Below are 27,770 nucleotides of genomic sequence, written 5' to 3'. Positions count from 1 at the left end.
TTCCGCGTCGCAGCGCATGATTGCTCTTGTTTCACATCGGAGCTCATGGTTCTTTAGGCCGACAGCGTGCGTTGTGTGATTTGGTGCCTGCGTGTTTCTACCTGTGCGCACCAGTGTGGGATAACAACAACGCGACACTGTGCTGAACCTCAAGATTGTCACTTCAGTGTCGCTGACCTTCACGACGCTTTATCTGCTTACCTGAAAGCCGCTGCAATCTGACTATATGCACTGACGTCACTGCATTGATGCCGTTCCAGCCGTGCTGCGCGGAAGCGCCGGATACTAGACATTCCTTCGGACACATCATGGAGCGCGTAAGAAAAATTTCCATATTGAAAATGGTTTTTCATGAGCGTTTGGAACGGATGCTCACGATCATAGTGCTGCACCGAACTATAGCGTCGGTGAAGTGAGGACAAGCTAGTTTTAAATGAGATCAACTCAATCTAAAAATCACATCTTTATTGAAAAAGGCATTTCAGAAAATGCCGTAGCCAGTATCTTAACGTTGTGGAAGCGCAGTCAGATGAAAAGTGAAGATGCATAAAACTAGACTGCGATATATGATGTAAGAACACAAATATGTGAACTATTCACACTTCTGGATATCCTTTCTGAAGGCGCGTGAAAAGCAGAGGCTCCATTTAATCCTTAAAAGCCCGATTTTATGCAAAGTAAAAAAAAAAACAAGTCGAAACGATGGGAAGCAGTGTACTAGGAACAAAAATCCCGAGGAGCGTATACCTACACCAGAGAAAATTCATGGACTGGCTTCAAGACACAATTTTTTTCATACAACGAGAAATGACAGCCTGGGCAAACTCACCAGATTTCTTGATGAAAATCTGATGCTCAACTATCTCCCTAGACTTGAACGTCCGTGTGGTTTTTCATGCCATGTCATTAAAGCAACGGTCCGTCCGCCTTATATGCGAGGTGTCTGATTTATTAACATAATTTTAAGTAATCACCCCAACAATGTAACAGAATTTCGCTTCTTGAGCTACATGTTTCTCAGAGTCGGACGTTATTTGCGCAGAAGATAGAATAATTACTTGCATGAATAACATTTCTTGATAACTTTCGAAATAATCACTTTACGCCACATATCGCAATTTACGGATTGAAGCCGGTTATTCATAAACTCATATCTACTTGGAACAATTCTGAGGATGAGCCCAGTTTCGAGGTATGCGTTCCCAAAGTGTGCGAGCATTGGTGTTCCGGTAACTTTTGAGTTTGAATGCAGACGTAGGCGTTTGCTAAAAGAGTAAGTGGAACAACAGTGCATTTGGCAGCAAGTTTGGCACCGCTTATCTCGAAACTGGTGCTAGTTATTCGTTCGTAGTGCATGCGCCTTATGAAATCTCGAGTTGAACTCGTGCATTGCAATATGTGCACTTAAGTAATTCGTGAAAGTGAATTTTGGTAATTAGACAATTATGCTCATTTATTTTCATTGTATGTAATGTATACCCATTTGAATTCTAACTCAATAAGTAGATTTTTGCGAACTGCCCCAGGCAATTTTTGAAAATCGTGTTATCGTTTAATAAAACACATGTATAATGTGTTACAAACTCACCAGAAACTCAGCAGAATCGATGTACTATCAGCGTCAAATGAAAGCCGAACAGCGGAGCGCGTGCCACAAGCATTAGAAAAAGCATAGTGCGCGCCGTCCACTCCGCACATCCGGTTTGTAGCACAGCGCCACCCCACTGAAGTGCGATTTTTTTTTGCCTGTGTTCCCACTCGGATCTTTGAAAGGAAGAAAAAAAAAGAAACAGAAGCGAAATTCTGCAACATCAGAAGCGCAGGTTCCGCTTCTGTTTTCTTTTTTTTTCTCCTTTCAAAATCCGAGTGGGAACACAGGCAAAAAAAAAAAAAAAAAACCGCATCAGTGGGGTGGCGCAATTCTTGTAATCCCAAAAAGTTGGGATTACAAGAAGAAGGTGCTCCTTAGATGGAATACGTACCGAGAAAAGAAAGGGTTGCGAGTGAGCTCGTGCAAGAGAAAATTAAATGCGCAAGTGAACGTTGGGTGCATAACATTCACAAAAGAGATAAAGGCGCCCCAAAAAGATCTGGAACCATAAAAAGCACTCGAGCTCCAACTAGAAACTCGCAACGGCTATAAGGGATGAAGACGGTAAATCTATGAAGGCGATGATGCGCTGCGGTACATCACAGACGTTATCAGGCATAACTTCGGTACGAGAAAAAGCGTAGTTCAGACAACAGATCCAGCAACAACAGAGAGGCTGAGAGATCAAAATTCAGCATAGAAAGCTTTTATTGGAAAAGGCAGCAGAAAATGTCCCTAACAACACGGCAGCAGGACCGATGAAATCCCAATACAGCTAATCAAAAACCTCGGTCCAAAAAGCAAGGCATGCTGACTAATGCCATAGAGCAAGTGATTAGAACAAAGAATATTCCCGCTGGATGGCGTGAAAGCAAGATGAATCTTATCTACAAAGGCAAAGGAGATAAGGATAAGACGAGCTCGTACAGGCCAGTTACAGTAACGTCGGTGATATATAGAATGGCAATGCAAGCCATAAATTAGAACTGTCGAAGTGGGTGGAAGAAAACGGTGTATTGGGGGAACTACAGAATGGGTTCAGGCCAGGCAGACGCTTAGAGACAATATGTTTGTACTAACTCAGGCATAGAGATTTCCGTAGCTCAGACAAGCCTTTATGGATAGCATTTCAGATATTAAAGGAGCTTATGACAACGTAGCACCGGGAATTGTTGTGGGGATATTCTTCAATACGAAGGCCTAGAATTACGATTTCGTGGAGCTGCTGAGGGAGATATATCGAGACAACCAAGTACAAGTGGCATGGGAAGGCGAAAGGAAATGAAATGGTGGGAATTCACCCAAGGATGAAGCAAGGATGCCCTCTGTCACCATTGTTGTTCACGCTTTACGTCAAGGGCATAGAAAGACGACTGGAAAACAGCGAATTAGGTTTTGATTTATCATAATGCGTAATGGACAAATGGTGCAACAGAAGATCCCTGGACTGATGTACGCAGACGACATTGTGGCTACTAGCGGACAATAAAAAGATTTACAGATACTTGCGAATATCTGTGGGAACGCAGCGACAAATCTAGGCCTTAAGTTTAGCACAGAGAAATCAGGATTAGATCTTTAATGAACACACGAGTAACTTCGTGGTGTCAATTCAACAGCAAGTAATACCCATAGTGAGCAATATAAGTAACTCGGCGTACACATAAACGAAGGAAAGAATTACTCAAGCAACCCCCAAGATAATCTGAAAATAAAGGGGAAGCGGAATGCAGCATTAATGAACACAGAGCACTGTGGGGCCACAATACGTATGAGTTGGTGCGTGGAATCTGGAAAGGAGTAATGGTGCCAGCGCTAACATTCGCAAATGCCATTATATGCTTAAAATCGGATATATTGGCGGGTTTGGAAGTTAACCAAAGATCAGTAGGCCGGTTGGCTTGGGAGCACACGGTAATACGACAAATGAGGCAGTGCATGAGAATGGGTTGGGCCTCTTTTGAAGTCAGAGAAGCACAAAGCAAATTAGTTTTGAAGAAAGGCTCAGGAACATGGATGAAAATAAATGGGCGAGCTAAAGTGCACAAGTATCTCTACATGAAAAGCGTGGACACAGAATGGAGGAAGAGGTCAAGGAGTTGGCAACCAAGTACAGGATAATCGAAACTGTAAATAGACAACCAGGGGTCATCAGAAAGAAAGTGAGAGAAATAGAGACCGTGAATTGGATGCAAAGAATGGAAACGAAAAGGACAATGGAGATTTACAAGAATGAGAAGAAGAAATTAGAAGGGAAATCTGTACGATAAACACAAAGGGCAGTGCCTTGCTATTTGAGGCTCGAGCCGGTTGCCTAAGACGAAAACATATCGGAACAAATATTCGGAATTAGATGAGACATGTGTATGCTGCAGTAAAGATCCAGAAGCCACTCAGCACATCCTAATGGAATGCGACGGATCCACCCAGCGAGAACCGTAGGTAACGTGCACTCCCAGAAGCGCTTGGGTTTAAAGTGGAAGGAAACATAAACAGATCAGCCGTAGAGATCAGCAAGAGACGATTGAGTACTGGTGGAAAAAAGTAGGGAAAAGATGGATGCGACCTGATCTCTTAAATCATAGGCAGCGGTACAAGGTAAATTTTTGAAAAAGAAAAATAATGATAGGTTATACAAAAATGCAAGATAAAGAACATGTATAGTATACCTGATTAAATCAAGCAGGCTAGGTGACTATTTGTCGCCGCCCCGTTTCAAAGGGGATGCCATAGATCATCATCATCATCATCATATCAAGATGTGTGGGCCTGTCTGCGCTGATTAGTGGACGGCGCGCACTATGCTGTTTCTAATGCTTGTGGCACGCGCTCCGCTGTTCGGCTTTCATTTGACTTGATAGTACACCATTGGGAATGGATTCAGTTAAGCAGTGTGAAACTTCGGGAATACAGTCACCGCTTTCGTCCTTGGCTATGAGCGACGTAATATTTATACACGCTATATAATATTAAAATGATATATTGCAGCAGCATTTCTGGCGTTGTCAGATAAATTGTGAACGTGCGGAGCGTACCTGTTCTTTTTTCTTTATGTTTAGCTTTCTTTTTGCAAAACGCTGATGTGAGAACAGGAAACTAGGGTGGACAGTAAGTAGCACACACAGATTATGCGCCTTGATGTGGCTTCCAAGCTCGCTGACATAAGGCTTGCATAGTTTTTCCTAAAGCGGCTTTTAGGCATCTTAAGATATTGAAGCCTGACTAGCTTTGCACATCTGCATTGCTGTGCCTTCTCTCGCGATGAACCGGTATAATCGACAAGCGTTTTTCCCCCTATATCTTCTGCACCGACATTGCTTTGTGCCGTCTGATATTTCAGTCGCTGTTTTGAAAAAAAGGGATGATCCTTTGCGAAATATGTCAGTCTGGCCAATACGGTACATTTTCTGAGGAAAATTATTCAAATCGAGCATACTACGCTGTTCTATTCTTAACAGCGCTGGAATAAATAGATGGTGCACCAACTGATGGAATAGATGTTGGTGCACCACATGATGAGAAGCGGGGTCCGTAACGTCACGTGAAAGCTTAAATAAGATGGATTTGGACTGAAGCGCTCGTAGTCACCATGTTGGTGCCCCCAAACGGCGATAAGGTGGTTGCGTGATGTCACGTGAAAGCTATCAATACTGCATGAGCGCCTTAGTACTGTCATCCAGCTGAAACGCATTCATTTCACCCGCGGTAACCAGTGTGTTGGAGGCAACAGCATTCGACAGAGTTGAAGCAACGCTTTCAGTTAGGCATCACGCGTTGCTGTGAGAGGAGATGCTTTTAGGAGACAGACCTGGACCACAATTGAATGAAATTTAAGGCGTGTTCTGGTCTGGGTTGGGGGGGGGGGGGGTTGGTACATCATTAGGACGGGAACAAACAGCGCTAGGACGCGACGAAGTGAGTAGACAGACAAGGCGCTGAACTAACAACCACTGGTTTATTGCTGGGAAAGCAATATATACAAGCACAGGTTCAGCGCAGAAGGCCCGAAAACACGGTTTCTGCGCCGGGAAGGGAATTAAATCATCACACCACGCGCGTTGTCATAGCAGGTATCATGTTTTTAGCAAGTAGTTATTCTCGCGGCTATAGCTGCGAGATTTCGCAGTTGAATGAAATTTCTTCCGAATGAACTTTCTTACACTCGAGAAATAAAATAAACTTCAGTGATTCTGAAAGTCAAAATTATGACTAAGAGCCTGAAATTGTTTTTCACGAATTCTAAAAGAAGTGGTGAGTAAAAAAAAAACCCACACTGTATTTAGAAATCCCTACGTCTTCACGAAACATATAAGCAGTCTTCTGAGCTAGATTTATTAGAGCATGAAAAGCGCACAAATTAAATCTAGACCCTTTTCCCCGCACTCCTGTGGGCGCCGTCAAGTTCGAACACGAGGCGACGCATTCTTCGCTTGCCTGAGCCAGCCTTCTCTGTCTTGTTTATAACGGCAGTGCACGATGCCGTGACGTGCAGGAAGGCACTATTTTAGGCGAGGCATTTATCGTCGACGATGACAGTGTGAGTAACACAAACGTTGGCCACTGCTTCAGAAGAATGTAAATTTCGTATTTATACATTTCCGAGCTGATTACGCCTGGTGCATATTCTACGAACATTGCAGTAGGGGCGAGTACTAAAAGGCAAGGCTATAAATTATTTTGAAATACACAAATGAGTAACACGAGAACAAGGTGAGAGCAGGAGTCAACGTTTCGACAAGTGGACTTGTCTTCTTCAAGGCCTTGTGGAAACGACAAGTCCACTTGTCGAAACGTTGACTCCTAGCTGCTCTCACCGTGCTCTCGCGTTACTAATCGTCTTGAATTTTCCATCTCCGCATTCCCCATGGTTTCTTTCAATACACAGTGAAACGCACTTTCCACCGCTGCAGTCAATCACAATTACCGTAATTCGCCCATCTCGTTTTTTTTTTGTATATTGCGAATGGCTTGGAAAGAAAAGGTTGTCATGGGTTGGTCCAGTAACGTTCTTTTGGTGTGACGTCGATAAATTATTTAGTTTCTACATAATCACTCGTAAACGGGCCAATTGCGTTAGGCTTGTTAATACCGCGCTCCGAGCTTAAAACATCCATGCTTGGAAGTTCTGCAGTAGCTTAGAACAAAGATGTAACGCTAATTTTGGCTTTCGAGATAAAACATCCAACTCTTACATTCTTAAGTAATATATGCAAACCACTCATTGGTCGGTATACTCTATAACAAGTGCACCCACATCCATTAGTGACTCTGAGTGTCGGTGAGTTTCAGTAAATGGGGCAGAGGTTAGTGGAGATCAGAAAAATACTTAACAGCGCGAGCAAGCGTCAGCTGAACTTGGGGCGCTAGCTGACCATCGTGTATTTCCGGAAACCTTGCCTTCATCAGAAATAATAACACACTCATTTTGTTGCAACAGACAGACAGACAGACAGCCAGAGAGACAGACAGACAAGAAACTGTATTTGTCCCAAGGGACTACTCTGTCGTAGTCGCGGGCCGCACCTGCACCGGGGGCGGAAAGACCGTGATCTTCAGCCCTTTCGCAGGCCCTTTGGACAGCCCGAAGCTGGACTGAAGGTCGTCGCTCTTGACGGCTTCTTTCCAGTCTTCTTGCCTGTTGAAGGCGAGTGGTGCAATGCAGAACATTGCCACAGCATGTGGTTCAAGGTGGACCGTTCGTCGCCGCAGTCGGGGCAGCGGGGATCCACACTCGGAGCGTAGTGGCTCAGCCTGGATCAAGACGGAAATGAGCCCGTCTGCAGCATTCTCAGCACCGAGGTCTGGGGTCTGCCGAGCTTCGGGTGAGGAGCGGGAACTGCCTGCGTCCCAGCTGGTAGTGAGTAGTGATGTCGTGAAAAGTAAGCAGCGGGTCCGTGGTCCGGTCGATCTCCTGCGAAGCCGGGCCGCTCAGACCGGCGCGGTTGACGAGACCTCGCGCCTGGTCGTTGGCCAGAGGGTTGATCGAGCCGGGAGAGACGTTCCGGCCCATGTGAGCCGAGAACCAAGTGATGACGTGAGTGACCGTGCCTGGCTGCGGGTCATACGCACCGCCGCAGCCTCGGCCGAGACCGAGCCGGCGAGAAAGGCCATCGCCGCCGACTGGAGTCCGTGTAGATCTGGGTGCGCCCGGGATCGCACAGAGCCAGCATCACTGCGACTTGCTCTGCGACGGACGCCGTTGAGTTTTGGATAGGACGCTGCATTCAGGCTTTTGCTCTGTGGGTCCACCACCGTGGCCGGTACGAGTTTGATCCGGGATACTGCGCCGCGTCGACAAAGGACACGAGTTCTGGGTTCTGCAGGGCAGTCTTGATAAGTGCTCGGGCCCTGGCTGCGCGCCGGGCCTCGTTGTGTTGGGGGTGAACATTCCTCGGTAATGGGGAGAGCAACGAAACCTTGGTTTGAGTTGGATAATGGCTCGACATCTTTTTTCTGGGATTGCGGCGACAAGAAATAAGGCGGGAAATACATGGAACCGACTGTAGGCTACAGTAAGGCAGAGTTAGCAGAACGCCGTTAACGAGGGTACCTATTTTTTGAATGCTTCTCTTTTGTAAACACAAAATACTGTGAATAGATCAGCTTTTAGTACAAAGACCCATGTGAGAATGCCACAGATATCAATCAAAGAATAGTAAGCAGCTTTACTGAAGTTGTTCGCGTACAGTAGTAGACTTAGCGGATTAAAAAAATGTTCTCAATCTTCACATGAATTATGAGAGACGTGGTAGTGCTGGGACTCGGGTTTCATTTTGACCATATGGTGCACGTTAACGGGCGCCTAAATTTAAGTACCGGAGCGTTTTGTCATTCGACCCCATCAGAACATAGCCTCTGCCACCGGGATTCAAACCGCCACTTAGGTGACGCAGCGGGTACTGAGGCAAAGAAATGGCTAGGCCTGGCGTGAGCGCCAAAGTGCGACAATTAACCGGTGAAAAGTGTATATATATTTACAGCTTAAGAGCAAGCTTCAGCTCTGGCTCAACAACGATGCCTCGTATTCAAATACATGTAAATGCAGAATTTAGGTTCGGGGATGACCACTTGACCGACTTTAATGAAATTATTGGAATTTGAGAGAGAGAGAGCTAAATTATGGTGACTATTGCAATCGGAATTTTTATTTAAGGCCTAAAATTGTTTAAAGGAATTTTCAGAATTTGGTTAACTTGGAAAAAAATATAAGCACGTTGTTTACAAATGTGTTGCTCTGCACCATGAACCAGATATCGTAGTTCTGTAAATCACATGCGTTAGAGCATCCGAAGCGGATAAGTTTCATATATCAATTATATCTTACGTGAACTCTTTGAGTATTTACAACGTTTTGCAAAAGTCCTGCTCACATATGAATGGTCTACTTGAGAGCCATGTATATTAAGTGAATTTTCTCCGCTTCAGATGTGCACCTGGATTGCAATTTGCAGAATTGCGATATTGGTTTTCATAGCTGAGTCGCACAATTGTAAACTTGACAAACGTCATCAACTTGCTGCAGTGGTTGCCGAGAAAACATTTATCCATTCCCATGATAGGAGCTCCCGAGCTAAAGCTCCTTTTAGACTATTGTTACAATGTTTACATGGTTTTTTTTGCAAAAGTCCTACTGATAAATTGGCGGTATATTTCACAGCAGTGTATTATTGATTATTTGATTATGATTATATCAAGTTCGTCCGTTGTAGATGTATTACCCCCTCACACTAACCGACCCACCCCCACACACCCATTCCCCTCTCCCTTTGCCCCCCTCTCACACAGACGCACGCACACGCATGTTGCGTTGGTTATAACACTGCTGGTACTATGTTTACCTTTAGCGCGGAAGCAATTGGGCTTTGCGGTAATTTCATTGAGCTAATCTTAGTGAATATTTTGTTTCGTTTCTGTGTTTACGCAGGAAGCGCAAGTCACCACAAGTGATGTTCACGATGACGATGATGATGAAGATCTCGAGGATTGCGACCTCAGTTGTTTCTTGGAATCGACTTTATTCAATTTCGATGACCCCGGTGAGAAGGCATCACTACCAGCTTTACTGCCTTCGTCACTGGATGTGCCACCTGTCATGTCTTCACCGTTGTCATACGAGTCCCTGTTGCCATATGCCAAAGAACCACTTCACCTCACGCCAGCAAAATCCCCGGCAAGTACTTTTTGTAACCGTGCACTGGCTTCCGTGTAATATCGAGTTCCGCAACGTAACAATATATCTAAATAGTGAGTGAATGGCTACTAAGAGGCCAATCATTTGAGGTAATGCCACTATTTTTATACAGCACTACATGCATTATTAAGCGTGGGCAATAGCTTAAAATTGAAAACAAAAATAACGCAGATCTCATGCGCCATAGGATTCGATATCAGCGAAGTTTTCGGTGTTTGCGAAACCAATGTTCTTGTTTAATGACCGTTTGCAATTCCAGAGCGCACGACCAAGGTGAACACATTTTCTACAAGAAATGCGTAACTCACCATAAAGTTGTGGCGCGGGAACATGCGGATCACTCGCACAATGGTGATGGAAGGACGACTACGGTATGACGACAATCAGATGAGGATACTGCAGTGATGACGATAGAGCAAGAACAACGGCATGGCGATGGCTTTCCGACAACCGCATAATGTAAATAGAACGATTACGACTGTACGATGACGTGACGACGACGGTATGCTCATGATGGAACGAACACGACCGCATTACGACGACGTTATATAACCGCGAAATCGTGATTTCGACATGAGGACGCTGCAATGACTAGGATGGACTAAAGAAGAATGGGTGACGACGCTGAATAGACGACGGCAATATGGTGACAGCAGCTTGACGAGATTGGGATGACGATTGTGAAATATGCTGACAGTATGAAGACAATATTGGGACGGAAATAGGATGAGGACGATTGTATGATGGCGATGGCGGGTTGACGAAATCATGTGGGCAATCGTATCACGAAGCTGCAATGGCCGACGATAGAAGACCACGACAGCCTCACGACGACCCATGACCAATGCATGACGACTACGCTACCATGGCGACGAAATGAAGGCGATGAAATGATGGTGAAACCATTATGATGGAGGTGTGACGACGACGGAATGACATCGCAGTAATGACGACAAAATTTGTTTATTTCTTTAGTAACAGTATTTGCAGCGCTATTAAAGCGCTGCTGCTATCGAATGTTGATGCTGCATGATGATGACTGCCTCACAACGAAGGAATGATCACAACGGCATGAAGGTGAAGAAGCCGCGACGACGGACTGACCACGACGACGAGTGGGAGTTGGAGCTCACGTTTGCGTTTACGTACATCACCTGACGCACCGTGCCACCTCGGTTCGCACTATATCCGGTGCCGAGTTCCGCTATGCCCGGTAACAGCCAATCGCGCTAGACAGGACGTTCGTATACATGTGCACATATAATATATATCCACCGAAGTACGCACCGATCTTACAGCAGACAGGAGCCACGCGAGACCCGGGATGGTAGGGAATACACCTTCACTTTTAAAGGACGCTCAGCAGCGTCCCCAAACGGTGGGGTACTTTCTCGCGCTGTAGGCGGCCCAACTTCAGCTGCCCGCGCCACGGTGGGCACCGGTGAGAAGACGAAGAAATGCCAAGCCAGTTCCTTCGCGAGCGATTCGGCTCGAGGGTGTTTGAATTGGCAGGACGTCTGCTGCCGACGCTTGGGGTGACGCACAGACATTGGCCGCCCTGGAGCGGTGCTCTGCTGGGCAACCAGGGTTTAAAGCTACTGCACAGAGAGAAGTGGTGCCAGGACCATTGCCACGAGAGAAGCCATGGCTCAAACACCATTGACCTGTGAGCAAAGTCAGATACGGAGGTACGCCTTCTTACTATGGTTTCATCGCACACAGCAGCCTTCAATTGAATAATTATTCGATGCTCACTTGTGGCCACTTCCGCATGGATAAGAGGACTAATGTCTCTATGTGGAGAATAACATTGAGATGATTTGTTCGCGTTGTTGCTAACGTTACCAACGGCGGAGTTGCGGAGTTGATTCGGTTGCGGAGCTGATATGTTGCGGAGCTGACTTCGTAGGGGGACGAAATGGAAAAGCTCCGCTACATTTCCTTTTCTGTGGGGCATACAGAAACGGTGAGTGAGCCTTAAAACCGCTCAGTAGCGTAAGCAGGCGATAGTGTCTGTTAGGGCGTAAAATTATTTTCACAGGGTGGTGCAAATTAACTTGCAGACTACCTAGTCATTTCCTGTCTCTTCTCCACACGCACACACACACGCATGTGGACTTTCACATGTTTAAAGCTCTAGATAACGCACTATAGTTTTTTGTTCTTGCAACAAATCTATAACTTCGTGCACGTGCTACCGGGATATTACGCTCCCCGGAAGTGACCTCAGTGGCGGGATATATTAATGAACAGATACGTCTGCTGACGTGTCTTTTCATTCTATCGACAACGTTCCGGCACTTCTGTCCTTTCCCCTTGTTACTCACAGGCGAAAATTAAAACATCGGTATAGTTTATTGGAAACTTGGAGGTTAACAAAGAAGCTCGAGAACAAGTTAAGGAATGCACAAATAGCAATGGAACGAAAAATCTTAGGAGTAACGTTAAGAGACAGGAAGAGAGCGGTGTGGATCAGAGAACAAACAGGGGTAGACGATATTCTAGTTGACATTAGGCGGAAGAAATGGAGCTGGGCAGGCCATGTAATGCGTAGGATGGATAACCGGTGGACCATTAGGGTTACAGAATGGATACCAAGAGAAGGGAAGCGCAGTCGAGGACGGCAGAAAGTCAGGTGGGATGATGAGGTTAGGAAATTCGCAGGCGCAAGTTGGAATACGCAAGCGCAAGACAGGGGTAATTGGAGATCACAGGGAGAGGCCTTCGTCCTGCAGTGGACATAAATATAGGCTGATGATGATGATGATGATGATGATGATGATGATGATGATAGTTTATTTCGAGCAGATGCAATAAATGGATGGTTGAAACAGTTCTTCAACACGGGAACCTGATAATTTAGCTTCCATATTGCGGTTGCGTTTAGACCGTTGCTCCCTCAAACTTTTTGTTTTCTATATTAGCAATCTTTTTGTTTGTTTTCGGTAATACTAGCGGGACTAGTCTGGCCGATCATTCAGAAAATATTCCCGTGCATTTTAAACATTATTTTCAGGTACGCGTCTAGTTACAGCCACTTTATATTCGGCCACCCGAGCATCCAATGGAATGTATGTATAGATACATACTGATAATCGTGAAAGACCAAGGATGCAGCGCTGCTTTTTCGGTTTAGACTGATTGCACCAGCCGTGCGTTACATATGCGCGCCTGCCCTATGTAACACTTTATTTTATGGTGCCCTCACGTCTAGCTATTCTTCGCGGAGTTTTATGGCTCGAAGTGCTCGACAGCCTTGTGTGGCATTTTCGAGGGTAGGTGTTATCTATCTATCTATCTATCTATCTATCTATCTATCTATCTATCTATCTATCTATCTATCTATCTATCTATCTATCTATCTATCTATCTATCTATCTATCTATCTATCTATCTATCTATCTATCTATCTATCTGTCTGTCTGTCTGTCTGTCTGTCTGTCTGTCTGTCTGTCTGTCTGTCTGTCTGTCTGTCTGTCTGTCTCTGTCTGTCTGTCTGTCTGTCTGTCTGTCTGTCTGTCTGTCTGTCTGTCTGTCTGTCTGTCTGTCTGTCTGTCTGTCTGCGTGCGTGCGTGCGTGCGTGCGTGCGTGCGTGTGTGTGTGTGTGTGTGTGTTGTGTGTGTGTGTGTGTGTGTTTGTGTGAACTGTGATCTGTCTCTGTTGCGTGCTTTGTAACCTAGTTATCATTTTGTTATGACAGCGTGTCGAACTATAACATTAATGAAAACCACAGCATAGATAGCGGAGGCGTTGACTGTGGCTGCAGTTTGGTGGTGCCGAATTCCACCTTTCTTTGGCTCACTGAAAGTTCATCTCAACACCACCTTTTTAGCCGCGTGCATTTATTCAATATCCTTAACCATATCTAGCCCGTTTTCACGACGAGACGATATGCTACTCTGGATGCCGTCTAATTCTACCATAGTCTCAGCTCTATTTTGCCCTCAGGACTACTACGACCTCTCTGATTGGCTGAAAACGCCAATGTGGCGGAATTTAACAATGTTCTGATTAGAACCCATGGATCAAGGCTGGTAAATCAGACCAGGAAGAAAAAAGCCAGGTACTAATGCAATATATGAACGAAAAAGTGTTGGCTTTTGTGCCACGCACTCGCTATTCTTTAGAAACAAGGCTCTGCGCACGGTACTTACAGTGAGGCACACCACTCCAAATCATTCGCCTGGCTGCATTCATTCACATGCTATAAACAGTTGTGATCCCGGCAATAGCTGCTGTTTGACAGGCTACCATAAGTTTTTAGCCGACTCATCTCCTCAGCCAAAGAACTTGAAGTGAGGAAACGTGTGGATAAAATGCCGTTCTGACGCGCTATATACGAGTGTTACACTGGTTGCATCGAGCGCCATGTTTTGTCACGTTCAGTGTGAGGGTTTTATTCATGGCGTTTAACGCTTTAGTCTTCATAGAATACTTCACGCAGTTTCCGGGGGCTATGTATGTATGTATGTATGTATGTATGTATGTATGTATGTATGTATGTATGTATGTATGTATGTATGTATGTATGTATGTATGTATGTATGTATGTATGTATGTATGTATGTATGTGTATGTGTGTGTGTGTGTGTGTGTGTGTGTGTGTGTGGGTGTATGTATGTATGTATGCACGCACGTACGTACGTACGTAGGCGTATTCCCGCCTACATGGGTCACAGAGTAATCCGTGGTGGAATAGTTTGCGTATTGGGATGCTGTCCTGAGGTAACAAGGTCCGTTAACCAACCATCGGACCAAACTTTGGCCACTGAGTATGTGTCAATGTGTACACATGGGCCGCTCTTCAATGAAGCTCTTTCACACTGACATGGGTCACTGTAGATGCGAGGCTGGGTGGGCACCACTGTTCGAAGAAACGCTTTGACGCTGACTTGGAGCACTGGGTTTGTGCCACTCGGTCCATGCTGACCTTCAATAAACCTCTTTGGTACCAACTTGGGTCAGTGGGTACGTGCCAGTAGGTGTGTGCTGCCCTTCAAAGAACGTATTTCAAGCCAGCTCGGGTAACTAGGTACTTGCCACTGGGAACGTGCCACTCTCAGATGACGAAAAAAGATCAATAAAAATCTACCGATGCCGAACAGAATCGAGCCTACGTCACAAGGGTTCCTCAATAATAACAACCTGACGCTATAGCAGGCTGCGCCACAAATGCACTGGGTATTTGCCGCTTTCGATCGGCGCCTTTCACGCCAAAGCTTTAGCGAGCTGCGCCATGAATGCACTGGGTATATGCCGCTCTTCAGGAAACCTCTTGCCAACTTGGGTCACTGTGCATGTGGCACTGAGTGGGCGGTAAACGAGGGAACAATTCGCGCCATACCATGCTTTTCGTCCCCGATACTACGCGCGGGCTTCTCGGCAGTGCCACTGTATGGAGCAGCGGGTCCAGAAAGAAGCGCCAGAGAAGAGCCCGGTGTCAGCGTGACGCGTTTCTCGGCGTTCGCACGCACCGGCGCGCCATGCATCTAGGATTCCACGCTCAGGCTTCGCGGTGGCGGCGCTAGATGGCGCCGATCGTTCTTACGGAAGCGCCAAAGAGGAATCCCGCCGCAGTGCACGCCTCATACATAGCTCGTGTCGACGGTTGCAATGAGTTGTGTCCTATATTCATTGAACGCTAAGCGAATTACCGTAGACAGCGTGAGATGTGTTCCGCCGCTTTTATTGCGATAGCAATTATATGCATGCTCAAAGCGGATTTCTACCGTCGGCATCGCTGTCGCCGTCGCCGTGAGGTTCTGTATGACGTCAAACGGCGATGAAATCGTCGCCGCGCGCCGTATGCTGTATGTGCGAGTGAAAGCGCGCGTACGCGTGCTTTCACGGGGAGCAAACGCACGGCGGAAAGCAAACGCGCGTTCTGCGCCGTGCTCCCTGAAGGGCTGCAGAATTAAGCGTCTCTTGCCTCCTTTACCATCACCATATATATATATATATATATATATATATATATATATATATAAAGAGAGAGAGCAAACGCGACTTCTTCCGTCGCGCGAAAGGCCGTGGGGGGACGGGAGGGAGGGGAGGCGACGTTTAGCTGCGGCTAAACGTAAAACGTAAAATTTATGTAAAAACGTTGCGAGGCGAGAAGGTGGTAAACACTTCCGACGCTGCTCGACGAGTGTCCCGGTCTGATCTTGTCGAAAACCTCCGAGCCGCCCCCAGAGGCACCAGCAACTCATGAACGCCGCGCGCGTTCGGAGCGAACGCGGGCGAAACGCCGACGGCGCCGACAACAGTTGTGCGCGTTGCTGGTGCCAAGTTTATACAGCTGATAAAACTACTATCCTTACTCCGTATAGCTCTCTACTAATTTGCTATCGCAATTGATGCTTCGCCTTTCGGGTGAAACTGCCACATTTTTTAACAGCGGGGCTGTTCTTAGTCACCCTTAGCCGTCTGTCCGGCGTCACGCAGGTCACGTGACCACGAGAGGGAGGAGGCGACCAATGAGAGGCCGCACTGGGCGCGAGTAGGAGAGGCGATAAGAGAAGGTGTTTCTGTGCAGCGCACCCTTTCGGATAACGCGCAGAGCGGCTGCCGATGCCGTCCGCGTTTCCCCCCGCGTTTCGCGTCGAACGCGCGCGGTGTCCGTGACTGCAGTCGATGATTTTGGCGGCGGCTAGGCAGGTTTCCACCCGAGGACTGGACACTCGTCGAATAGCGTGGAAAGTCACTGCCTCTTCTCGCCTCGCAACGTTTCAACATAACTTACTGTTGTAGATCTGTGTTTACTTGCGTTTACTCAATTGAATCATGTGCAACACATGCACATGTAACACTCGGTAGCGCTCGGTGGAACCAACACAGGTTCGCTGTTCGACTATCTTCACGATGTTTATATCACCACAGGCAGACGAAGTGACAACGAAAGCCCCAGACCGCGCTCTCGCTGATGTGCTACCGAAGAGTCCAAAAGGTGAACGGTCGCACGGCAAGTCCAAGGTGGGTGACAACTATGAAAGGCAAGGAATGTACGGGGTAGGGAGTCTTAGCTTATCCCTATATGTACTATCGGCGCAAATTCAAGTGCGAACAGCTCCAAAACTAGTACAATGCGTTGTTCCGAATTTGTAACAGTGACCTAATTCAGACTCAGAAACGCACACTTGGACAAACCCACGTTTAGAAACGGGCTATAGAGCGATTGCATGTCGAGCTACCGTACAGTAGACCGATCCCACCGACCGATCTGCGCATGCGCCGGTTTTCCGGAAGTAGCACTACCACCATCTTGGTTGTAGTCAACTGGTCAACCCAGCACCGCAGTCCCCGCTCGTTGAGTACTGTGAACGAGCTTCCCAGACATCTCTGCGACTCCACCACCGAGAAAAATTCGTCATGTATATTCTAGTACACTGTAGTCATGTATTATAAAAAATTGCAATCGGCTGTTTATTCCAGCATGGCGAGGCGAACGTTGAAAAGTGCCTGCTGCTCTTTCATTTCGGTTGTTACCCGCTGATTACGCGTTGATTATTGTATTTCTTCGAGCTTTGTATGTAGTATACATGCTGATTTACGCGGTCGTTTTGCGTTACTATTTTTGCACACGTGCATCTCGTTGACTACAACGTTATGTTTGCTCAGCGACGGACATAATCGGATTTGTATACCTGTTGGAGACAGGTTTGAAATGCGGCGCCCAAACTTTCGTGCCCTGATGATGCTTACCTACATGGGTTTCGCGCACAACTTGCAGACTTTGGTAACAGCGATATCTAGAAGCTCTTAGGTAAGCTAGGTGGCGTTTTTAACAGCGGAGCTGTTTAAGCCAGCCGTTATCCCTCCGTCATGGACAAAAAATGTGGGCCGATCCTGGCGTTAGTGCAGAAAGGGTCCAAGTGCAATGGCACATACCCCTGTGAACTAGTGAAGCTGAGCCTGGCTCAAGTAGGTTAGTATTTGAATTTGAATTTTGCCTTTATTTCCATAAATGTACAATTTATGGGGTATTTAAGGAAAAAGTTGCGCGCAGCAACTTGACGGGCCTTAAAACCCAGTCTGAGGGCAGCATCGGCAGGCACATGCGCTAATTCAGGACTGACATCAAAAATACATTTGCATACAATGCAATGTTGGCTTAAACTTATGCCATAAAAAATCAATATAAGAAAAACACTACAAACAGAAAATAGCAGTTTTATACATGAGCAAACAAAAACGGTGAAGAAAAAAATTGATCATGATCAAATATCACTGAAAAACTCATACAAACGCGAAACAGGACAAGAAATGACATCAATGTTATTGCGCATGAGTGTGTTTAACAAGCGTGGTAAGCGATGATGTAACATTTCAATTGAAAAGCATAATTAGTGCGAGGACGTGGTACATGTCAGTGTTAAGGTGACCGTGTGCTGTATTCTGTTCTATTTCTAATGAACTGCGTTAAAGACGTAATGTATGACTGATCTTGTTTCACGTCTTTTCGATAGGCTAACGACAGTCTAAAGTCTAACAGAGAGTGCAGCGTGAGTAATTTAAGTTTTTGAAGAGAGGTGCAGTATGAGAATCTGCTGGAGCATTGAAAATAGTACGGATTACCTTTTTTTGCAGCAGGAACAATCGGTTTACGTTGGTAGCAGACATTGTACTCCACACCAGACAGCAAAAGTGTATGTTACTTAGAAAAAGAGCATTATATAAGAGAAGTTTGACTTGCGTGGTAGCGGTTTTAAACTGAACAGTATTCCAGGTACTTGGGCAAGTTTACCTGCAAGGAAGTCTATGTGATCATTCCATGACATATGGGTATCAAAAACACATGCGTTTTCGCAGACCCGACAAGCTCAATTCTTGAAGAGCCTATAGAAATGTCGGACTCCAAGTACAAGAATTTATTCTTGGCTTGAAATAAAATAGCTTTGGTTTTGTCAGTATTAATTTTTAAGCCATTATCCTGTGACCATCTATGTATTTAGCAAGGACAGAATTTGCAGTTGAAGTTAAGCTTGTAATATTGTTCGACGAAAAGAGCACAGTAGTATCGCCTTCGTAGATGATATATTTTGGCTCACTATCCACGAGAACAAGGTCGTTAGCATAGACGTTGAAAAAAAGGGAGCCTAGTATGCTCCCTTGGGAAACTCCAACTTTTACTTATTTGATTTGGGAGCAGATGCCATTAATTTCAACAAGTTGACTCCGCTGCTTTAAATAAGATTTGACTATATCTAGAGCAATACCGCGAATACCGCAGTACTCTAACTTCTTTAATAAAAGTTCATGATCAACAGAGTCAAACGCTTTACTGATGTCGATTAGTATACCGAGCGTGAGTTGCTTTAATTCAATGTTTCTCAATATCAATTCCTTTTGCTCTAGTAAGGCAAGCTGGGTTGACCTTCCACTTCGGCAAGCATACTGACAGTCTGTTAGCAGGCTGTGTTTTTCTAAGAAATCTGAGATACACCGAAATACTATTTTCTCAAGTCCCTTTGAAAATGTTGGAAGTATAGAGATAGGTCTGTAATTAGATATTTCAGTTTGATTACCCTTTTTAAACAGTGCTATTACTTTAGCGATATGCAATTTTGCAGGAAATACCCCAGATACCAGACAGAGATTGTAAACGTATACCAAAACAGGTGCTATAATGTCTAAGACGTGTTTTACAGGTGTAATCTGTAGGCCGTCAACGTCACACGATGTAGTATTACGTAACTCTGAAAATAAGTGAATTAACTCAGATTCAATAGTGGGATATAAGAAAATGCTATCGGGGCATCGGACCTGAATATAGCGGTCGGCATTCTATTTACACATATGCCAGCTGCACTGATAAAATAATTATTAAAATAATCGGGTAGTACTTTGTTCGGAATACTAATTCCGTCTCTCAAAATCTCAATACTTGCATGTGAGGACGATGCACGATTTAGCATACTGTTTATCTTTTTCCAAGTTTTGCGACTATCATTTTGACAAGACATGAAATATTCATATTCATAAGAGGATTTAGCTTTCCGAAGCTCATTTGTTAGCTTATTACGGTAGCGTTTAAATATGTGCAGAACAGTTATATTACGCGACTTAACAAACGTATTGAAGAGCATGTTCTTGAACTTTATTTTGAGAAACAGGTCATCTGTGATCCATGGTTTACGAATATGCGAAGATCGTTTGCGTTTCGTTCGCAGAGGAAAGTTTTCTTGGTAACAAGTGCTGAAAATCCGCAGAAATTCCTCATTCGCTGATTCGGCACACCGTGTGACGTATACATCGCTCCAGTTCAGTAACTGGACCCGAGTGCGAAAAGATTCAAGGCGATTTGGTGTAATCAGTTGGCTGGGTGAAAGACGCTGTGTTTTATTTTGGTGTGTCGTTTAAGACAGAAAAAAATGGGCATGTGGTCACTCAGGCTGCACCAAAGAACGCCGCCTTTGTGATTACTGTAGAAACATTAGTTTTAAACAGATCCAGGCAAGTGGACGCGCCATGGGTTACTCGCGTTGGCACGGAGATAACACTTGAGCATCCATGCGACTGAAGCAAGATATGAAATTCTTGAAAGATATGAAAAGTACAACCTCTTTGGCCTGGCTAAATCTAGGTAACCATGGTTGGGACTACTTGAGCTTATTCATCGACAGCCAATCAATAGCTAATCGATAATCCATCAATAATCAATAAATTCCGGAAAATGCTTGGGATGACTTGGTAGGGCTTAGCTTAGCCCAAATACGTAGCCAATACTTTGCGATAGCCATCGATAGTCAATCAGTAGCTAATCGATACTCGACAAATTATCAATACATTCCAGAAAATGGTGTTGATGACTTGGTAGTGCTTAGCCTTGCCCAAATACGTGGTACCATGCGATAGCCAATCAATAGCTCAACGATAGTCGATCAACAGTCAATAAATTTTGAAAAGTGCTGGGGATGACTTGGTAGTGCTTAGCCTAACCTGAATACGTGGCCAATACCTTGCAATAGCCAATCGATAGCCAATCAATAGCTATTCGATAATCGACAAATAATCAATAACTTCTGGGAAATGCTGGGGATGCCTTGGTAGTGCTTAGCCTAGCCCAAATACGTGACCAATACCTTGCGATAGCCAATCAATAGCTAATCAATAATCGATAAATAATCAATCGATTCCGGAAAATTCTGGGGATGACTTGGTAGTGCTTAGCCTAGCCCGAAAGCCAGGACGATCTAGGTGCCCATCAGCCCCACTGTCTCTTTAGCATTGCGCCTACAGTGCAAGCTATGCTAATTTTTTATTTGCGTTCAAGTGAATGTACGCTAGCTGCTTCGAAAACTCCGACTGCGTGGCCTGAGGCGAGCGTCCCATCTTTTGCGCACGTGAATACGCGCGGCTCTCCATTATGAGCAGCCGCGGTATACTTTCATCGGTGATTCGTACTGGTCGATTAAGCCTTTTAAGACAGTATCATCGCTGTCGCTGCTAGCGATGGCAGAGACCTCTTGCTCATGTTCGGGTGGCACACTTGAGCTCTCGGGAACTTCAGGCTGGCAGGTGAAAAAAAAAAAAAAAGAAAGCCATGTGTTTCAGTCTTATAACACTCTATTTATTTGCAATACCCTCAGGGCCCAAGGGCATTACAGAGGGGAGTTGGTTTTGATTACAGAACAATTGAACATAAACAGCAGTAGATATATATTATTCCAAATATAAAAAAGACTCCCAAATGAAAAAAGAAAGAAAAAGATTAAATTGATATTAAATTATGGGGTTTTACGTTCGAAAACCACGATCTGATTACGAGGCACGCCGAAGTGGGGGACTCCGGAATAATTTGTACCCCCCCCCCCCTGGGTTCTTTAACGTGCACCTAAATCTAAGTGCATGGTGTTTTTCGCATTTGTCCCCCATCATAATGCGGCCGCTAGTCGTCCCCGTGTTTCTTGTTGTGCTGTGTATTACCAGTACCACCTATTAATCCGTTGGATCCACGTCTCCCGAAGCTTTCACTCTTTAGGAAACACATAGAATCCGAAGCCTTTGTCTATTGTGCTATTGTTGTAGCACCCAGGAACGCAGCAGGTGAATCCTCCTATCGCACGATGGCTCCACACGAACCATAAAAATTGTCAAAAATTGTTCCGAAACAGGACGCACAAGCATCCCGGGCGGCTAGAGCGGCCTCAGGACTACAAGTACCAGCATGCACTGCGGCAGCGGTGGCGTCGTGAAACTGGCCGGTGGGATCGGTTTATTGGGCGTAGCAGCCATTCTGATAAATTAGCTTCTGTTCGCGTTCAAGTTATCTTCATGATACATCGCATGCGCATATTGGAGAGGTAGACGCAAGCAGCAGTCCCGATTGCGCCCTCTTGTGACGTTGAGTTCAAACAGAGCGTACAAAATTGTTATTGCAATGACGGGCTATTTTCTACCGAGGTGGCCGTGTACACGGAAAGACGTTGGCAAAAGTCTAACTATGAATATAGCTGTTGTTTTAGGGGGCGAAGCTCCTTATAGCGGCACCCGTTCCGTCCCCGTCGTCGTAGTAGTAGTGTGTAACCAGTAGTGTTGTAACCAGTCTGAGAAAATGAGAAAAAAATTCCGAAGTTGTGGGTGTCCGTAGCGCGGAATCGAACCAGGGACCCCTCGCTTCCGAGCGCGCGGCGTTAGCCCACTACGCCACGAAGCGGACATGGACACACGCACCACGATGGCAATAGATACCCAACATTAACGAAGGCCGCGTTTCTAGCGCGTTTCTAACGCGTTTGTGCTAGCGCGTTACGGCCCGTGTAAGAAGCTGGTGTAAGACGCTGTGGCCTCTCCACCTTACCTTCAACGCGTTTCGAACGCGCTGCCCAAAGCGGTGGCAAGTCAAGTTCAAGTCGAGGAGCGTTTATGAATACAGGGGGTATACTCTCTCAGCAGTCATGTGATGGCGTCGGCAAACGCGGTGCACGTTCCGGCATGTGTAAATGGCTGCGTAAGACGCTGTGGCCGCTCCCCCTTACTAGAGAGTACTGCACGTTTCTAACGCGTTTGTGCTAGCGTCCCCTTAAGCGGGAGATCCGAGTTTTCCCCCAAGAGCTTCGCCCACTCATCATCATTCACCCCGTGGATATGCTGTGATTTTTTTAATTGCTTGCAAGAGAAGAGCACGAAAGTTATTCTTCTCACACTTCATGATCGAACGAACCGTTTCAACATCTCGCCGCTCGAGCTGCTTCTGCCGTCCATGTAACCGCTGCTCCGGTATTGTGCAAATTGCAAGTATGAGAACGCAAAATAACTCTTTCCCTATCCAAATCTGAGGATAACTCAATAATTTGGCCTTTGGCTGCTGGGCGCAAATTCTAGGTCCCTCGTCCTTCACTGCGCCACAACTGCGTTAATGAAACCAATATGATGCTTATGATGATGATTTACATGGTGCACAAACACGTTCGTTTATTGTGCACCCAACGAGAGGTTGTCAAGATTACTCAGATCCCTTTACAATGCCCTTTGTCATATCCCATTAAACTGCATTAATAGTCAGCTTGAAGTTCCTTCCTCTCGCTATGCTAGAGTTCAATCTGTGAACAAGTGTAATATTCGCAGTACTTATTGTTGATCAAAAACAGTGAACAGGTATCTTTTGGAGAGGAGTGCTGAGAATTACTTTTTCTAAATGCCGATCTGCGAGCAATCGCGCTTCACTTGGCAATTGATGGCTGTGTTGGTTTTAGCAACTACCACTGAAACAAATACCTCACGTCGATGAAATGTTGGAAATTCTGTCTCTATTTCATTACTCATTTACCAGATATTTTCTCTCCACATTGTTTGTCTTAACTATAAGAACAATTTTAAATGCGCAATTTGAGCGTTACACTACAGCGTTACAAACTCCCTTTATTTTATCACAAGTGATAATAACCACAGGAATTATCCAATAACGCAGACATTTTGCAGTTACCTTGAATTAGGCAACTCTTGATATATCGTCTCCGTACATGCCTTGGCCTGCCCACGAGAGCGATTTTTACTGTGCACTGAACGATAAGATAGTGGTCATGTTGGCTTGTTTGTCAGTCATGTTGTCAGTGTTTCGTGTCTTTCGTACCCAGAGTTAATGTGTATGGCTCCATTTAGACAGAGTAACTCAAGTCGTTCCTTTTTGTACATCTGTCCTGGTGTCTCCGTACACGCAATCCCAATATGCTGTCAGTGGTAAGTTACTTTCAAACTCCGATTGATTCCTAACGCATTACTGCTGGTGGCAAGGTGACGTCGGAAGCGTGTTCCCTGCACACAGTTGCGGCCCTTTGGCAATTTCGCCATTTTCAACAGAGGGAATTCACACGGAACATTTAGCTTGGATATGAAGATCACGATGCTTGGCTCGAAAATACCAAGCGGTATACATTGTCAGCAAAAATAGCCTAAATGCGTCATAGGCTGCTGTTTTTTTTTTCTTGAAGCCTTCAGTCCAACTGTATACCGGCACTTCTCTACATATCTCGGCAATTATTTTGACGGTTATCCGTGTAAATAATCATCATAAGCGGTATATTTATTTCATTAACGCAGTTGTGGCGCCGTCAAGGACGAGGGACGACAGAAGCAGCATAGACGGTGCGCCTGTCTATTTTCTTCTATCGTCCTTCGTCTTTCCCTGCGGGACATTTCTGGTAAAAAATCACGCAGCAACTAGCGCAGCAACGTCTTATTGAACTATATTTATTTCAAAAAAATTAAGTATCAAGAAAAGGGGTCAGGCAAGGTGACACAAATCTACAATGTTATTCACGGCATGCTTAGAATTATTCAAGCTGATACACTGGGAGCACTTAGGAGTGAAGATCAACGGCGAATATCTCAGCAACCTTCGGTTTTCGGATGCATTGTCCTGCTCAGCAACACTGGGGATGAACTGCAGGAAGTGATTGATGACCTTAACCGAGAAAGTGTAAGAGTAGGTTTGAAGGTTATTATGCAGAAGGGAAAGGTCATTTTCAATAGCCTGACAAAAAACAAGAATTCACTATCGCCAGTCAATCTCTATAGTCTGTGCAGGAGAACGTTATCTAGGTAAATTACTAACAGGCGACCTGATCACGCAAAGGAAATTTACAGAAGAATAAAAATGACTTGTCGTGCATATGGCCGGCATTTTCAAATCATGACACGAAGCTTACCACTGTCGCTGAAAAGGAAAGTGTGCAAACTTTGCATTCTACCGATGCTTGTAGGTTAACAAAGAAGCCCGGGAACAGGTTAAGGACCGCGCAAAGAGCAACGAAACGAAAAAGGTTAGACGTAACGTTAAAAGGCAGGAAGAGAGCGGCGTGGATCAAAGAGCAAAGTCGGTAACCGATATTCTCGTTGACATTAAGCGGAAAAAGTGGAGTTGGTCAGGCCACGTAATGCGTAGGGCAGATCACGCGTGCAGCGGTGAAGGGAAGCGCACTACAATACGACTGAAAATTAGCTGGCGTGATGAAATGAGTAAATTTGCAGGTGCGAGTTGGAATCAGTAGTGCAAGACAAGGGTGATAGGAGATCTCAGGGAGAGGCCTTCGAATTGCAGGTGAACATTAAAATAGGCTGCTGCTGCTGCTGCTGATGATGATGGTGATGATTTGTTTCACATATTTCTTATAGCCAAATATATTGTTAGTTATGGCACGAATGACATTTCAGGCATGATTTAGCAGTTCCGTCGGACGATCCTAGACAGAAGCTGCAATCTGATCTTCTACAGTAGTTGGAAATTTCGCAGCAGCCTCGCACCAGCTCTTAGCATCCCTCTGAACATTGTAACTTTTCTAAAGTTCCACATTCTCACAGTTTATCGGAGCTGTCTGCCCCAAATAAATGTAATATAGCCTAAATAATTATATTTTGGCCTGAATAATGCAAATACGCGGCTGAATGTACCATCAGCACTAACGTGTACTATCAGCGTCAAATGAAAGCCGAATAGCGGAGCGCGTGCCACAAGCATTAGAAACAGCATAGTGCGCGCCTTCCAGTCATCAGAGCAGACAGGCCCACACATCCGGTTTGGTAGTACAGCGCCACCCCACTGAAGTGCGATTTCTTTTGCCTGTGTTCCCACTAGTATTTTTGAAAGGAAGAAAAAAAGAAAACAGAAGCGAAAATTCTGTAACATTCATGCATTCGATCGGCAAACCTGCGCATCGCGGTATATCGCTCGCAGCTGCTACGGTTGCCGGCATGGGCGTGCCGATCGCTTGTGGTTGGACAAGGTTGTGCTGAACAAGAAAAAAACGATAGCTTGAAATCAACCACAAAGCGATTAGATGTATCTTTTCTTTTTATCGTGCCCCGACGCTGATTGCAATGCAGCGCTGGAGTAAAAGCGAAGAACTGCGAGCGATACGACGACAAGCGCTTGGAACGCTCACGCCGGCCACCGCTACCACCATACGAAAACTGGAACAGAAGTGAAGATAACGCACTATAGGGGGATCGCGCAGTGCTGCCACACCGGATGTGCTCGCCGTTCAGTGGTGATGACAGGACGGCGCGCACTATAATGTTAACAGTGCTTGTGGCACGCACTCCGCTGTTCGGCTTTCATTTGACGCTGATAGTACATGGATCGGTGTAAAACTAACAGGAGCGAGAAATATGGAACTGACTCGAGATGTCCTGACACATATAGTTTGTATACCAGAATCAAGGTCACTGCATGGTGCTAAATGTAATGTACCGTGATTACATACCTAATTACTAAGTAAATATGAGGACTTGCTAGAAAGTGCAAAATGCCATCATCCTAGCACCTTTACATTCTCCAGCACTACGGAATTACGTATATTATATATAATTGGCACACTATTGTCGAGAGTCAATCATTATTTGTCACCTCAGTGCTTAAGCAGCTTTATCTCCGGATCAACTCATGTTTTCATATTCTAATATATTGCCACGGGAAAAGATATTAATGAAAATATATTTACAACCGCAGAAATGCTCCGATTATAAACGTCCGCTGAATAAATTTAACTGAAATTTGTTGCATTTAAGAAGGACCGGCAAGTTCAACTGATTGTAGAAGTGTAATTTAACTTAGAGTTAAATTTTTTGGAGCAAATATCAAGATTCAGTAAGCTAAAACAAGAAACTTAAGCAAAATCTTTACAAATCTGTATATCTGCATAAAAAAACCGATGTCGCTGTTCAGTAAGCTGGAACTGTCAGAGCACCTAAAGCGGGAATGTGACATATGTTTGCAAGCTTACGTGACAATATTAGAATTCTTTCGATGGTTTTAGATTAATCATACTGACAAATTGAAGGCATATTCCGGAACAGTGCATAATATGTCAATTTGTCCACTGAAAGTGCTGTTCACGAAATTCTGATCTAGATATCATTACAGAGTTTCAGAGGTGTAAACCTTATCCTTTCTTAGGTTTTGTTTTGTCGATTTTAAAGAACTTTTGTAAAATCAAAGCCTCAGTCATAAACCTATCCCCTACAGCTGGTAAATTCTAGCTTTTACTTTTAAATGCTGTCAGTCTAATAGAAATTGGTGCAGGGAATGCCAACAAAAGCGACTTATCTGTCCGCATGCATTTTGATAGGAGCTACAGCTTGCTCCCAAGGCTTCAGCGTCAGCTGCGAATATATTGAAAGCCGCTGATGTGGTTTGCTTTGTATTTTTATTTCTTTTCTTTTCCTTGTTTTTCCAGAACAAGCGGGTGACGTCTTCGTCCTCCTCGCCATCGCGAACCAAGAAGCCAGGCATTAGCAGCGTCTCCAGCTCCTCGCGAGGAAAGCTCACCACGGTGTCGGTGAGTGTGCGCTGCGCCGTTCACTTTGCGGGAAAAAAAGGTTGCTTAGAAAAGTCTATCATGGCCAAACTTATACTTTCTGAATTTAGTGCCCCAAATACGCACGCTGGCACGTCACTGTGACGCAAAAGTATTTTCCCGTATTTTGACGGTGGCGGTGCGGCGAGAGTTCCCGAAGCTCGCTATGTTCTATGTTTTGTTGTTGTTTCTTTCT

The 27,770-nt window shown here is 45.2% G+C and overlaps 1 protein-coding gene across 1 annotated transcript; it reads left to right on the top strand.

The window, feature by feature from the left end:
- On the top strand, nucleotides 1-27,556 carry LOC119435824 (uncharacterized; the record flags this gene model as incomplete). Its single annotated transcript, XM_049659954.1, has 4 exons — nucleotides 1-317; nucleotides 9,516-9,765; nucleotides 16,666-16,754; nucleotides 27,455-27,556. Coding segments are annotated over exons 1-4 (510 nt in total), but the record flags the coding sequence as incomplete, so codon positions are not given.
- Nucleotides 27,557-27,770: the final 214 nt, after the last annotated feature.

This window comes from Dermacentor silvarum, unplaced genomic scaffold, assembly GCF_013339745.2.
Source record: "Dermacentor silvarum isolate Dsil-2018 unplaced genomic scaffold, BIME_Dsil_1.4 Seq934, whole genome shotgun sequence".
Classification (NCBI taxonomy): Eukaryota; Metazoa; Arthropoda; class Arachnida; order Ixodida; family Ixodidae; genus Dermacentor; species Dermacentor silvarum.
This window is presented reverse-complemented; position numbering and strand designations above follow the sequence as displayed.